This window comes from Apis laboriosa, unplaced genomic scaffold (genome assembly GCF_014066325.1).
Source record: "Apis laboriosa isolate Shangri-la unplaced genomic scaffold, ASM1406632v1 scaffold112_cov148, whole genome shotgun sequence".
Taxonomy (NCBI): domain Eukaryota; kingdom Metazoa; phylum Arthropoda; class Insecta; order Hymenoptera; family Apidae; genus Apis; species Apis laboriosa.
The window spans coordinates 3,183,736-3,199,215 of record NW_025220865.1 but is presented as its reverse complement, the minus strand read 5'-3'; the positions used below and the strand labels follow the sequence as shown (position 1 = coordinate 3,199,215).

The following is a 15,480-nucleotide window of genomic DNA, read 5'->3' as shown; positions in this document are numbered from 1 at the left end:
TATATGATATAGTCTGCATTTGTATATGTAATAGAATGGTTGAAGCACGAATCGATAAAACTGTGTACTTATAGATACTGGTCCAATAATATTAACCGCAATTCCTCAGTTTCATCGTCTATAACGTTCCAATATTTCTATATTTCCATTCTAACCTAGTAAAGCACTTTTTTTCGCGTGTTTCTTTGATATATCTTCTCATATAGTTTAATCTAACATGATCAACGAGTTTTATTATCGTATTGTTTTATTTCTATAAGAAATGTAGCATTTCAATAAATTTTTTTATACAATTACTACAATTTCTATCTGCGTTAGTTTTTACATGCAGTATAACATTCACATGAACTAATATGTTAATTTCAAAATATGTGTTCTGAAACTTAATAAAATTGAATGGATATTAATAATAATTTCATCTTACTTCAATAGATTTTTTAAAAAAATTTTTCTTAAATAACAGAATTTTAATTTAACTTCATTTAATTTAAATATAAAATATAAAAATTATATATATAAAAAAAAATACAAATAATTATCAATGCAATCATATATAATATTTAATAGTAATAATTACATATAAATAAAAAGAAGTGGATCACATAAATCATTCGTTTATCATTTGAAATAAATAATAAGCTTATAATTAATCAGATTTTTTCCTCTTGAATCACAGAAAAATATATTCCAACGATTTCTTAATTATTTCATGCGAAACGATATATCTCATTTATAATTTCAATATCGTTATCAATATTCCAACAATGTTGAGAAGGATGACACATTAATTACATTTAACGCACTATATCTCGTTATAATAACTAATTCACTTCAATATAGTCTTTAATCCTTTAAAATAACACTCATTTAGCCTAAATCCTTACAAAGAATGTTTTCATCGTAATCACTGTTCAATTATCTATCACTCTGATTCATTTCTCTATTAAAAAGATATTTAATAATTAAGATTTATTTTTTTAATGAATTTTTTTTTGAATGAAATAACATTTTTTCATTTGAAATAATGATATAATATCTAATCATTATATAGTCATTACAAAATTTTGTATGGAGAACAATTTATTTTTCTACAAAAAACAATTTTCTTATTTTTCTCTTCTTTTTTTCAATTGTTGAAAATTTTTAACTTCATTAACTTCATTAACTAGTTAAGTGAATGAATTTTCCTTTGTGATTGTTGAAATTGTTTGATAATCCAACAAGTTAATAATTTACTTATAAAATACAGGATAATTATTTGTACTTAACAAAAATGATTAAATTTTATATAAATTTAATTAAAATTTAATATATTTTCAATTGTATTAAATATAAAATAAATGAGATAAAATAATTCTATCGTTTTAATTCCGATTAATTTGTACTTTACATATTATAATGTTAAAATATTAAATATGGAAAATAAAGGATAAATAATAAATTTGAATAAAATATTATTTGAATATAGATACATATTTTATAGAAAATATAATAATAAAACATGAACGAACTGTAGCTAAAATTGAAATTAAATAACAAAGAGCTGGTAAACAAAAATTGAAAATGCCGATCAATATTCAATAGAGTCGGAAACCAGTATATACGTATAGGAAAATATGAAAACTTTTGCATAATATCCTTTTAAACAATAAAGCACTATAAATATATTTTTTTTACAAATATTTACATAGATTTTTTTGGCCTACATATAAAAAAATTCAATGGAATAAAAAATTAATAAGAAATAAGTGAGATACAATAAAGTATAATAAAATCTTTATTTTGTAATATTAACAATATTTGTTTATTTCTATTTTAAATATATTTAATAATTTTATTTATATGTATTATATAATATTATTTATATGTATGTATTTAATATTTTATTTAATATTTATATAGTTTTTAATAGTTTATAATAATAATTTTAGTATTTAATAGTTTATAAAAACCTCACATATTATTGTATTTAATAGTTTATAAAAACCTCACATATTAAAATTTTGATAGAAAAAAATATTGTAATAAAAGTAACTAAATCATTTTGAGAATAGTTCTGAAAAATCTAGCTGATCACCATTCCACCCATCGATCACCATTCAATAACGCCAAAATGGGTGTCGACTAGAGATCAATTTCAATATGTGCTTTGAATCCAAGTAAATTTCAATATAAAAGTTTCACTTCATGGGATTTAAGATAGAGTTTGAACCTATTTTATATGAGTTTATTTACGGAGGACGAATATTACATATATATATTTTTTAATATTTATGAAACAAAATAATTTATGTAAAATATTCAAATCGGATTCTAACCTATTTAAAGTATATTTAATCTATATTAAAACTCTCATGAATTCCCTAATAAACTAACAAATCTAGAAATCTCAATTTTAATTTTATAAATAATAAGATATAAGAATGAAGAAACAATAGAAAATGTAGAAGCATTGTAATCCGAATACAAACACATTTAATTCTATCTTTAACAACAATTTTAACAACATAAATATATTATGTCAATCTTTTAATCTTTTAATCTTAACGACAAAATATCAAAATAAAGAAACAATATTAAACTTTTCTTAAAAGTTCTCATAAATAAAAAAAAAAATACATTGACACACATTCATAATTTAATTTCCACTCTCATCTCAAAAATATTCATCGTCGCAAAGTTAGCCAACTGTTAAACTCAAAAATCTCAATTCCTCTTCAAATAACAAAATTTCAGAATAAAAAAACAATACTAATCGAACAGCTTGTTATAAAAATCAAATGATACCTATTCACAATTCACAATAACTATTCAATAGAAATCACTAATCATTTCGCAAACATTTAAAATCGTAAAATGTGTCAGAATTATGACAACAAAAACTATAAAATATAATCAAAAAATAGTCAGAAAGGCAGAAATAGTTAATTCCATTGATGTCTCTTTATTCACTGGTCGTTTTACGCGTAAGGATCGGTCCCTATAATCGAGTCGCGATACACTCGGAAACACTTGAGAAAATTAGAAGCAGAGAAAATTTCACGCCGGGAATCGATCAGAACTCGGAAGAAACTCGCCCACGTTTTCACTGGTGGATGGTTTCGAGTGTGTGCAGTCGAGAATCTCAATACCATGATGAAAAACGACTATGAAAGAGGAAAAGTAGAATGACTTGAACGAAGCAATGAATCGGAGGAATACAATTATCGAACGATCGACAGAGCTCGCGCACAATCGATATATAACGATAGTTAAAAGTGAGTACTCATAGAAATGATAGTTATTTAATATTGAAAATCAAGCTATACAAAAATATTATTTATTTATTGATCAATTACTTACCTTATTTAAAAATTTAAAATCATTAATGTAGATTCTATGGAATTTACGAAATTAAAAGAAAGTTAGGTTATTTTAAAAAATATTTAATTAATTAAAAAATGTTGTCAATCATATGTTTGATATAATATAAAAAGAAAAAAAATATAATTTTAAATTTTTTATTGATATATAGTGAATAAATAGTGAAAACCAAACATAAATATATAATAAATTTATTTATTACATTTTACATTTATGTTATACATATTAATTAAAAAAATACAAATTATGTATAAAAATAATGAAAAATATATGTTTTTAATATATTATATTTAATATTGTTTACGTACATTATTATTAAATATTATTTTATTTAAAGTATATATTTTGAATTCTATATAATTTTATTATATAAATTCCATTTCTTTAAAGTGATACTCATATTTTTGATTCTTTCTGTACATATATAAAAATTATTAGACATGAAAGAGAAAAAGAGATAGAGGATAATTTTAAAAGATTGAGAAGAACTAGGAAAATTCATGAGCGCGTGAAAATAGAGAAGTCAGAAATAAAACTAGCAGAAATTTTTACACATTTACAGAAACAACTGTCATAAACGATCTTTCATGAAAATAATTCCAAAATTAAATGAATCTAATTGGATTGCATGATCGAGGATATAGATTTTATTTCTTCAAACGAAATTCTGCTTCCTTATATTCTCATCTCAAATTTATTATAAAAAAATAGAGAAGTTTATGGGTTATTTAGATAAAAAAATATTTGATAAGAAAATGCGAAATATTGATTATACATGAGAGACAATTGATACTGACGCTATTTATTATATATGTATGTAAATACATTCTATATATAGTAACTATAAAAATTATTTTTACTAAAAAATGTTTTCAAAAAATCAAGCCATTTTTTTATATTTTATATATTTTATATTTTTTATATTTTATATTTGAACTATAATAATATATAAATATTTTTTAAAGCCATTATAAATTATCAATTATGATTATCAATTGAAGCAGTATTATATTTAGAGAATATTTATTATATACAAAATTTAAAATCATCAGTTATATGAATATAATCTTTTCAAAATAAATTTTTTTTTCTAATAATAGTATTCACTATATTAATTCACTATATTATATATACAATATTATACTAGTGCGAAATATATAATAAATAAAAAAAAATATAGACAAAATCAATTAATTTTTAAATGTAATTCTCAATAAATCTTATTTCTAATATCCAACAACATCTTTTATTAATAAATTCAATTATAATTTGAATTTTTTTCAATATATTATTCATTAATCTCAATTCAAATCACTATTCTTCAAAGAATTATCTCAAACCTTCAAATCCTATCGATACTCTCAAAATTTATTTACCAAACCAAGAACCATCACAGAAAAAACGGTAACCACTTTCGTTCGCATCATAAAAACAACATCCTCTTATGAGAACTTAGGAAACCGTATAACTTTCCTTGAATCGAAATTCCTTGCCACTTCGCGACCCAAAAGGGAGAACCAAACAAGAATCTCTCTCTCTTTCTCTCTCTTTCTCTCCCCCAAACCTAATAAACTCAATAATGATAATTCCAATAATCTTCAAATAAATCAAAAACTAAAAAATAAAATGATAATTTGGAAGGAAAGAAAATTAGAAAAATCGAACGATACTCACGATGCTCGTTCTCGGTTGACTCCACTACTCCGAAACGAGGTGTCTCGAGGTTCCTCCTATCCTCTGTCCTCTGTGTCGCTCGAAGATTTCGACGCGGGCCGGATCCGTGGAAACAATTAGCGAACGTATTCTGGCGTTGTATGGCAATGAGAAAAGAGCGAGTGAAAAACACGGGGTCTCGCGTTTTACAAGCGCATCATCGTTTTATACGCCCTGCGACATCGACGACGATGTAGACGGTGGAAAATCTATCGGTGGCACGGTCTCTCGACGTTGGGACACGAGTGCGCCTGACCGGTGGCGGATACGAACATGGCCGACCCCCCCGACCCAAATCGATAAAACACGTTACGTTTTCCGCCGTTTCGACGGAGCCGATGCTCTTGCGCCTTCTCCACCCCCCTCGGACGGATGCGCGCGCCATAGACAACCACGGTGAAAAAGATGTTTTTAGGGTGCAGAATAACATTTTCATCGTGGAAGACGAGCACGTTAAACGTTGCTCGATAGAATTTTTTGTATTTTTTTTTTTAAAAAAAGGAGGAGGAAATACTTTCTCTAATTTTGAAACTGAATAGTAGGATAGTTTTGTTAAATATTTTTCGTGCAATAAAATTGGATAGATAACTGAGTTGGCTAAGTATATATATTTGGTTTTCTGATTTTTAATTGTTTAATGTTTATATGTAATGTTTATTTATTTTTTGTTATACATTTTATAATTGGATAATCGTATAGTTTTATGATAGTTGGAAGTAGACTTTTACTCAATTTTTAATACATAATTTATCACTATTAATATTGTATTAAGTGGATATTATATTGGATGATAATATTGCATGAATATTTGGTTACAAGAAATACAAAAAAAAAATATAAAATTAATGAAAATATATCAAATATATTTTTGATTAAATTTTTTAAATAAAAAAAAAAAAAAAAAATAGAAGACATTTTGGAGTAAGTTAAAAAAAAAAGATAGTTTTTAAGAATATTTTTATTTTTAAGATATAAAATATTTTTACTATCTAAATAAAATAAAAATAAAAATTAATATTACCATGATTTTTTAGGAGATTTTAGATTAGATTTTTTTAATAGAATCGCGATGGAAAAATTATTCAGAGAAATTCTAAATTTTGTTATTTGGATTATTGTATTACATTTCATTTCGATTGATCTTGTTGTAAAGAATTGCTAACAATTGTATAGAATTGCTTCTTTGGGCTACTATTGCTGAGAGATGCGAATAGAGATGATACAGAAAATGGCGATAATTGAATCTCGGGGGTAGATGGTTTAAATTTCAATGGATTAAAGAGGTACACGAATAAAATTGAAAATGGAAAATTTAGAAAGCATTCTTTAGAATTTAATAATAGGAAAATATACTTTTAAAATTGATAATATTAATAATGTCAAAAAAATTTTTTAAATCTTTGGTTTTTTTTTTAGTGAATTTAAATTTTCTTTAAAAAAGTATTTATAAAATAGAATATTCTTAATGTTACATGATAAGTAGTAAAGGAAAATCGATTCATAAATTAAGCTCATTCATAGGCAACAAACTTGTAACCTTATTTAAGCCTTAAAAACGTTTGTGTTCATAAAAATTTTTATCCACTTCGAACAAAAAAGAAAATGTTTCTGTATGTATAATAATAGATATAATATGATAATACAAAAGATTATATTTATAATTTAATTAATTATTAGTAATAGTGAAAAAAATTATTTTCTATGGAATAGAATTTTATTAAAATTTAAATTTGATCAATAAATCTTTAAATTATTCTATTCTTTAAATCATTCAAAAATTAATAATAAGATTGTAATAAAATTAATAATATCTTAATTTCCAATTAATCTATAATTTTTAATTAATTTCATCTAATTTTTAATTCTTCTTCTTAATTATAATTTATTTAATTTAATTTAATTTAATTTAATTTATAATCTTTTTCTAATTTATCTTATTTTTTATAAATATGAGAATACTAAAATGAATATTGGATTATCTTTAAAATTGTAATATACTATTTAATCCCTTTAATCTTCATTGTCTATTTCATAGAATCATAGTATGAAAAATCATTCATCTTTTCCTTTTGTCTTCGCTTTTTATACTTTGCAATTATAAAAGCATGATGTCATTTTTATTTATTTTTTTCATTTTTCATTCTTTCTGACTCAAAATTGCAAAAATGCGATAGAAATTTTTAGTTTAGTTTTTTTTCTTTTTTTTCATTTTTTATTATTATTTTATTCACCAATCAAATAAATATTAAAACTAAGGCTATTCAATATTTTCTATGAAAAAAATAGGAAAACATAAAAAATATAATTAAAAACGATATATGAATTTTTAATGATAGTATAAATTTTCAGAATGCAATTTAATTAATTTCACGATACTTAAAGACTTAATCATTAAAAAAAAATAAAGAAAAATAAGAAGTGAAAATTGAAATATAATATAATATTTATAATATAATATAATTCCTTCTATAATTTTAATATAATATATAAATATTTAAATATTATAAATATATAAATATTTTTAATTCTGAAAAATATGACATAAAAAAATGAAGAATCGCGTTTAAAAAGAGCAATTCCATGGTGTCCATTGCTCAACGAAATGAAACTTATCGACCAAATATCGGCTCACGGGACTTCAGTTTGTGAACACTTCGCCGGGCATAACGGTGAAGAGCATCCTCGAATTATTATCTAGAGGCCAGCGCTCAAGTTGGAGTGGGTCTTCGGCTTTATTTCCGCGAAAGTAGTTCGGCCTGGTTGCATCTTAAAACTTTAGCAGTCTCTGCTAGCAAAAGACTACTTTATCGAGATGAAAAATTCGGTGAATATCAAGCAAAACGACGACTCATTGTTAAACGATCTAAATGAGTCAAATTTATGTGATGATCGAAAGGAGATATCGCCTAAATTGACTTTTGAAAACGGCTCAGATTTATCGATATTGAATAGTTCTTATCAAATTCCGGATATATCAAAGAAATATATTGAACCGATAATCCTTGATACATTGCTACCATATGTAAGTATCTCTATCCTATTCTAAATAAACAGATAAAATACAGAATAAATTTTATATTTTAGGATTTCATTTTTTTTCCTATTTATCATTATTGGGAAGGACGAGCATTCAAGAAATTTCTCATATTGTTATATTTTCTTTTTTTATTCTGTATATTCCTACTTTTATAAATTCGTAAAATTTGTCTATTTATTGTTAGTAAAGAAGATTTTTTTAAATGTTTCATAAATGATAGAATATTTATATTATACTTACGATAAATTATATAAATTAAATATAAATTATATATTTAATTTTTGTATTAAAATATATATTTTGAAAATCGTCATCTTAAAGATATATTACAAAGTCAAGAATATCTATATTTTTAAATTAAATTAAAACACATTGTATAGTTTTTGAAAAAAATGATGAAATTATATTCAATTGATATTGTCTGCGCCAAGTTATGCGCCAAGAACTATAAATAAAGAGAGTAAATAATGAAAAAAGATAGAGATAGGATAAAATTTGAGGAATCAGCGCCATCTCTAGAGTGCTGCAAATTAAATACAAAAGTAAACAAAGAAAATGAATATTGAAAAAAGGACAGAGTTAGAATAACAATTGATTATTAGCGTCATCTCTTGAGTATTAAAGACAATCCTCAAAAAGGGATGGTAAAGTAGAGCAAGAAATGACAGTTAATTTTTATCATATTTCTTCTTTTTATTTCTTCTTAATATTTTTTCTAGATTAATATTTAATTTACTCTGAGAGCATTAAATTCTCAATTTTTATCTTTTCTATTTCTATTCTTTTTCTACTATTTATATACGTTTATACTATATATTTATGATTGTGTCACATGCAATGAAAAGAAAAAAATTATTACTGCTAATAATGACTTTTTATTGTTTATAACTTTACATTATAAAAAATAATTAATATTAAATAATTAAAAACTTTGCTTTTTTACATGTTTAATTTTATTTTTTTTCTTTGATTATTGATTTATAACTGTTGATTTGATTTATAACTGTATTAATTTATTATTAAAATTTTAAAAATAATATATTTTGATATATTATGATAACTTTTATGATATATTTATAAGAAATTTATGTTTCCAGATTCCCGTTTATATTCATTTAAAAACGTATGACTTAAAACCTATCGAAAAGCCTCCAACTCCATCTATTTTATCTGAATTACGATTAAGATGTCAGTAAGTAAATGCAATCAAATCTTTAATAATAAAATATTCTAATTAATTAAATGTAAAGGAAATATTTTATAAAATTTTAGAGATGATAGTCAATCAACCGAAAGAATAAATCAAACTGGTTGGAAACCGCGGCAAAGTGAAAAAAATTTGAAATTGAAATAAAATCTAAGCAATTATTTTGTTAATATATAGTTTTAAGGATATAATTTTTACTTCTATTATAATATAAATTTTCTGCTATGATCTTTATAAAATTTAATTTTTAACTATAAAAATAAAAAATTTATAAACTTTTGATATTGTAGTTTTGATTTTAGATTTATTCCAATATTATTTTCTTTAATTTAATTTTTGAAACAAGTAATAAACAAAACTTCTAAGCTTATTATTATTATTAATTAATTATTTTAAAATATACTTTATATAATTTATATGCCCTTCTATCTAGTTTTTACTCAATGACAATATAGTTGTGAATGTATGCTTTACAAAATGTATGAAGTAGGAAATTGTTACGATTAGGTTATATTTAAAGTATCTATCTTTCAAATAAATGATGATACATTATAATTAGTTGCAATAGTGTTTAGTATTGTGATAGATGTAATTATAACATGCGACAATGAAGAAATTCAACGAATTATTCACGATTTGTTTCTTGTTGCATTATTTCTATAGCGTTTGTATAACTCATTTGCTCATAAATGTCAAAAATCAGGTATGAATTTTTATTTAGCACTTATTATAATGAAAAATCAAAATAAATTACAATTGCTAAATTACAAGTACTATATAATGAAAATTTGTGATATAATTTATCAATTAAAAATTCATTTCGATAATTTAATTGCAATTAAAGTTTAATAAAATAAAATTTAAAGATGAATAAGAATTTAAATGCTATACATTATTTATATATTGCTACTTTACAGGGTGGTGATATTTTGTTAGAAACGATTTCTTCCAATGTTACTGAAGATGTTATTACCCTAGAATTTCAATGTTCAGATGGCACATTGGTAACACAACTTATTGATTTCAAAAATGTAATTCATTATTTTGAAATTCTATAATTTCTCATCATATATCATATATATATATATATAAATAAAAATAAAACATGTTTCTTTAGGAAGTGCAAATAATAAAAGCCTTAGTTTTGGGTGAAGAAGAACGTGGTCAGAATCAGTATCAAGTTTTGTGTTTTGTTAATCATTTTTTTAAAGTGGATTTCATATCTTCTGATGCAATGTCTAAACTAAGGCAAAAAAATCCAGGCACTGTACGTGTTGCAGAAGAAGATAAAGGTCATGTAAATTATACTATGGACTTATTCTTAGATGTATCTGAATCTAAAGATATCTCTAAGCACATTGCAACTCTTTGTGGAGAAGCAGCTGGATCTGCTTATACTAGAAATGAAGATATAAAACAATGGATTCAAAGACCTGGTAAGTTTTATTGACGCATAAATGAAGATCTTTAAAATAAGATAAGATTTAAATTTAATTTATCAGATTTTTTATTTTTTAATTCATTAGGTTCATCTGAACTTTCATTGATGGCAGCTGTATATAACTTCAGCACAAATTCTTTGACACAACAAGGTACAAATGATTCAAGATCTTTATTTGTAACAAGATGTGCAGATACATCAAATATGTGGGCACCTTGTACATGTTCATTAGAGTTATGTATTGGATGGTATCCATGTGGTTTAAAATTTTGCAAAGGCAAAAGTGATGGTAAAAAAGCAGCTACTCCATATAAATGTGGCATTAAAACATGTAAAAAATGTTTTATATTCTCATATTATTCTAAGATGAAGCAGAATTGTTTATGGGATGAATGACATATAAGAACACTGTAGATATATAGGTAATTTATAAAAAGTTAAACTTTTTCAGAGCATGAAAAAATATTATTTTCTTAATTTATCATTTTTATATTAACAAAAATATAATTCAAAATTTTTTTTCAATTTTTTCTTATTCGATATTAAATGCTTATAAATGTAAACATCTGTGACATATAGTACTATTATTTTAAGATTTATAATTTCATTTTATTATATATATATAATTATTATATTATATTTTTATCAAGATATAGTAATTTTTTTATCTTTTGTAAGAAAATTTTTTCTTTTAAATTTGTAATATTTTCTTCATGATGAATTTAAGAAAAATTAGAGAATAATTTAAAATCAATCATTATAAAAGTTTTAAATCTGCTCTGTTTATTGATGAAGTTTCTGATGCCATGTATAGTTCTCTACTTGTAGTAAATACTAATATGAGATGAACAAATCAATTTAAATAGACAAGTATTAATAATATTTGCAGAACTTGTCAATATCATTGATGCTTTTAAAGTGCCAGTGTTTTTCTATACAGATGCACGATGGGTATCGGCGATTCCATTAATTACGAAAGCAGAGTGAAAAAAATCCTTGGTACATGTACTAGAGTGTCAACTTTCAGACTTTTAGATTAGATTCTTACTTTTATAGATTGTACTGAATGGATGCATTTGTAACACTAATATTTGTATTTTATTAAAATAACGAATTAAGAACTTAAAAAAAAAAAAAATAAAATATAAAAAATAAGAAAAAAAAATTATTGAAGAAGAAAAAATGAAACTAATTCTAAAAGATTTTTTATATATCATATTATATAAAAATTATTTAAGTTTATTACTTATATACCATACATTCCTAAATTAATATTCTCGTGTATTTATCAAGGTAATCATTCCTAATCTTATACTATATTGTGTCTTACAAAGTACATACTATTTAACATATGTACATTGTCACAGATGTGCGTATTAGTATTATAAATTCATGTACTTTTTCACAAAGCAACATTGTTATTGTATAATGAAAAGCGTATAATTGTTCGAGTATAAATTCGAACACTGTTTCTTTAATTATTCATTGCCGTTTAAACTTGCGGCAATAAGTATTTATATATACATATTAATATATTAGGATAATACAAGTTACAAATAATCCATTCAGGATAACGTGATGATTGCACGTTTAATTTACATATGTATAGTATCATGATATATTAAACGATGTATAATACGCGCAATTTTTTCTTAAATTATTAAAGATATGAAAGAATTGTTTTTGAATTTATAATACATGGAAAAATATGATATTAGGTTAGAATTTTTTATGCTCTTGTTTTATTATTTTGATATTTCTTAGTGAACAATATTGATATAAAATTTTATAATTTTTTTTTAAAAATATGTTGTAAATAATTCTTGTCTAATTATCAAATGAATTAATTCGTATTAACAACAACTTTATTATATTTTTAATAATTTATAAGAAATGATTACGCGTATTTATTTAAACAATAAACGCACGGGTGTCTGTACAGAATTTTATACATGACTTGTAAAGCTGCCATTTACATGTATAAGTTAGGTTTCAATTGTACATAATGCAAAAGAGAAAAAGCTGACACAAATATAAGCAATGAAAAATTAAGTACGTGACAATGAATTAGATTTCTGTATATAAAGAATATTTGTTAATAACCGAAACGTACAGTTCATAATATATATACATATAGTATATGAAATAATCGATGAATGAAATATTGTTGACTTGTATGAAATAAGAATTCACTATTTGTACAAAACGTTTGCTTGGCATTTAAATGAGAGAGATAAAAATGAGAGTATACGTTTCATAGCAAACCACTATAAACAAGACTGCAATATCTGTCCAATTTAATAATAAACATATTATATATATACGTTGCAATTCTCCGTGCTTCCTCACTGACAAAATCGTATTTAAATTTTTTAGTGTAAGTAAAAGATAAACAAAAATGGGAAATATACTATGTATACATATTGCACATACTTACGCCTGTAATCGAATATTTATGAAACTTGTAAGCGTTAAACGGCACACACGTATCGTACCTCGCTCACGTTTGTATCATCTATTAGTTCCATACTATACTTCACTAAAAATAAGACAAACGAAGAAAAAAATGTATCACTTTATTCGTCAAGAACGAACTTTATACGTGTGAGTCAATGATATAACTCGATTAAGTAATTCGAACGTGAACTGTGTAACCGATTAGTTTGTAAACAGCAATATAAATTTGTACATTATGTATATACGTATCTACAATCTATAGAGCGACTCATAAGAAAAATGGATCAAATGAATAATTTTTTTTTAATCTTATTGAAAATTTAAAAAATATAAATATACATTTTAAAAATATTTGAAAGAAATGAAATTTTTTTTAATGAAAATTTTTTCTAATTTTCAAAATAATTAAATATAATATAGTTGATATAAAATTTTTTGAATCAAATTTACAAAATTATTATTTCTTAAAATTATAAAATAAAAAAATTTTAATTTCATTTTATTAATTTTGAAAATTAAAAATAATCGATTTGAAAAAAAAGAACATTAATTTATAGATAGATATTTTAATATCTCGTTATATTTAAAAAAAATTTGATTCATCTTTTTCTGTGAATCATCCTGTATATTTATTATTAGTTATTAAATATGGTATAGACAAATTGCAAAATATTCAAGATGTTATCAGTATATTAGTATATCGACAATTATATGTCATTTAACGTGCACGATGAAAAAAAAATGAAGACATTAATTATTAATATAATTTAAATTAAGAAAAAATTTTCAAATTATTGTTCCTGTTTAAAAAATTCTTATATTATGTTAATCTTTCTTTCTCTTTTTCTCTCTCAAATAATGAAAGCACTAATCTATTATGACTAACTTGCGAACATTGTGTGGTCACTTTGGTTAATATGGTGGAGGTTTAGGAAACGAGAAAAAGAAGGAGACTAATAGAATTTAAACGTTTTTCTATCAACACTTCGAATTGGAACTTAATGTTACTCACCGTGTATGATTTCAATTTTACATATAACATTGTAATTTATACATATATTTTTTATATATATTTAATAAAAAGAACGAATAAATAAACATTGCGTTTAATTATTGTAATTTTGATTGTTCTAATAGATATTCATATCTTGTAATAATATTTATATAATAACAATTACAAATTTTTTAATAATGAGAACGTTACAGATATCTTGTTTATTCAACTTTTTCATGTTTCTATTTTTTTCTTATTTATCAATATTATTTTCACATTTTGAAAAGTACTTATTATAATTTACAAATTAGATATTATAATAATATTATGATATTTTTTCTTCATGATAATAAATATATAAAAAAAATATCGAAAAAAATAATAAATAATTTTTTGAAAAAGATAAATTGAAGAGTATTTAAAGATAAATGAAACGCTCTATTTTTAATGTTATTTTTAATATTTTATAGCTATATGCATATCTTTGTTTAATTCTTCAATGACTATCTATAGTGAAATTAATTTAATAATAAATGTACACGAAAATTCATGAATGTTTTTGATAATTGTTTCTATTAAGTACGATACAATAATCAATATAATAATTTAGTACTCTCCCCAACATTCTTTATATTCATTACCTAAATACCATATGTCGCTTACGCAAAATGTATTCAAAATCGAGGATCGAACGATAAAATATCCACGTTTATTGCCACGCTACACATAGGTATCATCGTATTCTATATAGAGTATTAAAAACTATGGAAGTAGAAGCTTACGTGAGTAAAAAAAAAAAAAAAAAATAAAATAAAATAAAATAAAAACAGAAAAAAATGTTTCGCTATGTTTATAATACATATACAGCGAGAATTTTGTTCAGTCATCTGAAACAGAAAAAAGTAAGGAGATCGTGCTTATACACATGTAAAATCGCTAACGAGGAGGCTTAGAGAAAAAAAAAAATCTCGTACACTTATTAAAAACAAGGTACCTTATAATATCGTCTTTTTTTCTTTTAAATAAGTATAATAAGTTTCACAGAAGATTCTAAATTATCACCATAAAAAAAATATATATATAATATACATATATATATAAATATATGTAAATATATATATATATATATATACGTATATATTATACATTTGTTCAAAAGTCTTATGATATTAATTTTTAATAAAATTTTAATATCAATAATTTGTTTTTTTGTTAAAAAAATAAAAATTTTTTCTGTTAATTGTAATTCATTTTATACTTTCTATATC

The 15,480-nt window shown here is 23.0% G+C and overlaps 4 protein-coding genes across 6 annotated transcripts in view; 2 read left to right on the top strand and 2 right to left on the bottom strand.

The window, feature by feature from the left end:
- Nucleotides 1–13,502, bottom strand: part of LOC122715280 (synaptotagmin 1) — a 35,974-nt gene extending 22,472 nt beyond the window's left edge. Inside the window, exon 1 of one of the 2 annotated variants that reach the window (XM_043937399.1) lies at nt 13,199–13,502. The gene's annotated coding sequence lies outside the window, so the exon portion shown is untranslated. Of the gene's footprint in view, nt 1–5,037; nt 5,283–13,198 lie in introns of those variants that run through there. The other variant, XM_043937391.1, reaches the window with a different exon arrangement.
- LOC122715328 lies at nt 7,889–9,496 on the top strand. The gene is made up of 3 exons (XM_043937444.1): nt 7,889–8,098; nt 9,211–9,305; nt 9,386–9,496. Exons 1-3 carry the CDS (start codon nt 7,889–7,891, stop codon nt 9,465–9,467), a joined length of 387 nt encoding a protein of 128 aa, XP_043793379.1. The 3' UTR covers nt 9,468–9,496.
- On the top strand, nt 9,823–12,506 carry LOC122715321 (out at first protein). 2 transcript variants are annotated; one of them, XM_043937431.1, is made up of 5 exons: nt 9,823–10,023; nt 10,238–10,351; nt 10,438–10,756; nt 10,847–11,183; nt 11,702–12,506. In XM_043937431.1, exons 1-4 carry the CDS (start codon nt 9,928–9,930, stop codon nt 11,155–11,157), a joined length of 840 nt encoding a protein of 279 aa, XP_043793366.1. In that variant the 5' UTR covers nt 9,823–9,927; the 3' UTR covers nt 11,158–11,183; nt 11,702–12,506. The 2 variants fall into 2 exon arrangements, with proteins under 2 accessions (XP_043793366.1, XP_043793357.1); XM_043937422.1 differs by lacking the exon at nt 11,702–12,506 and having other exon boundaries at nt 10,847–11,347.
- Nucleotides 13,503–14,799: 1,297 nt separating the features above from the next.
- Nucleotides 14,800–15,480, bottom strand: part of LOC122714845 (putative transcription factor SOX-15) — a 54,874-nt gene continuing 54,193 nt past the window's right edge. Inside the window, exon 10 of the transcript XR_006346724.1 lies at nt 14,800–15,099. The gene's annotated coding sequence lies outside the window, so the exon portion shown is untranslated. The remainder of the gene's footprint in view (nt 15,100–15,480) is intronic.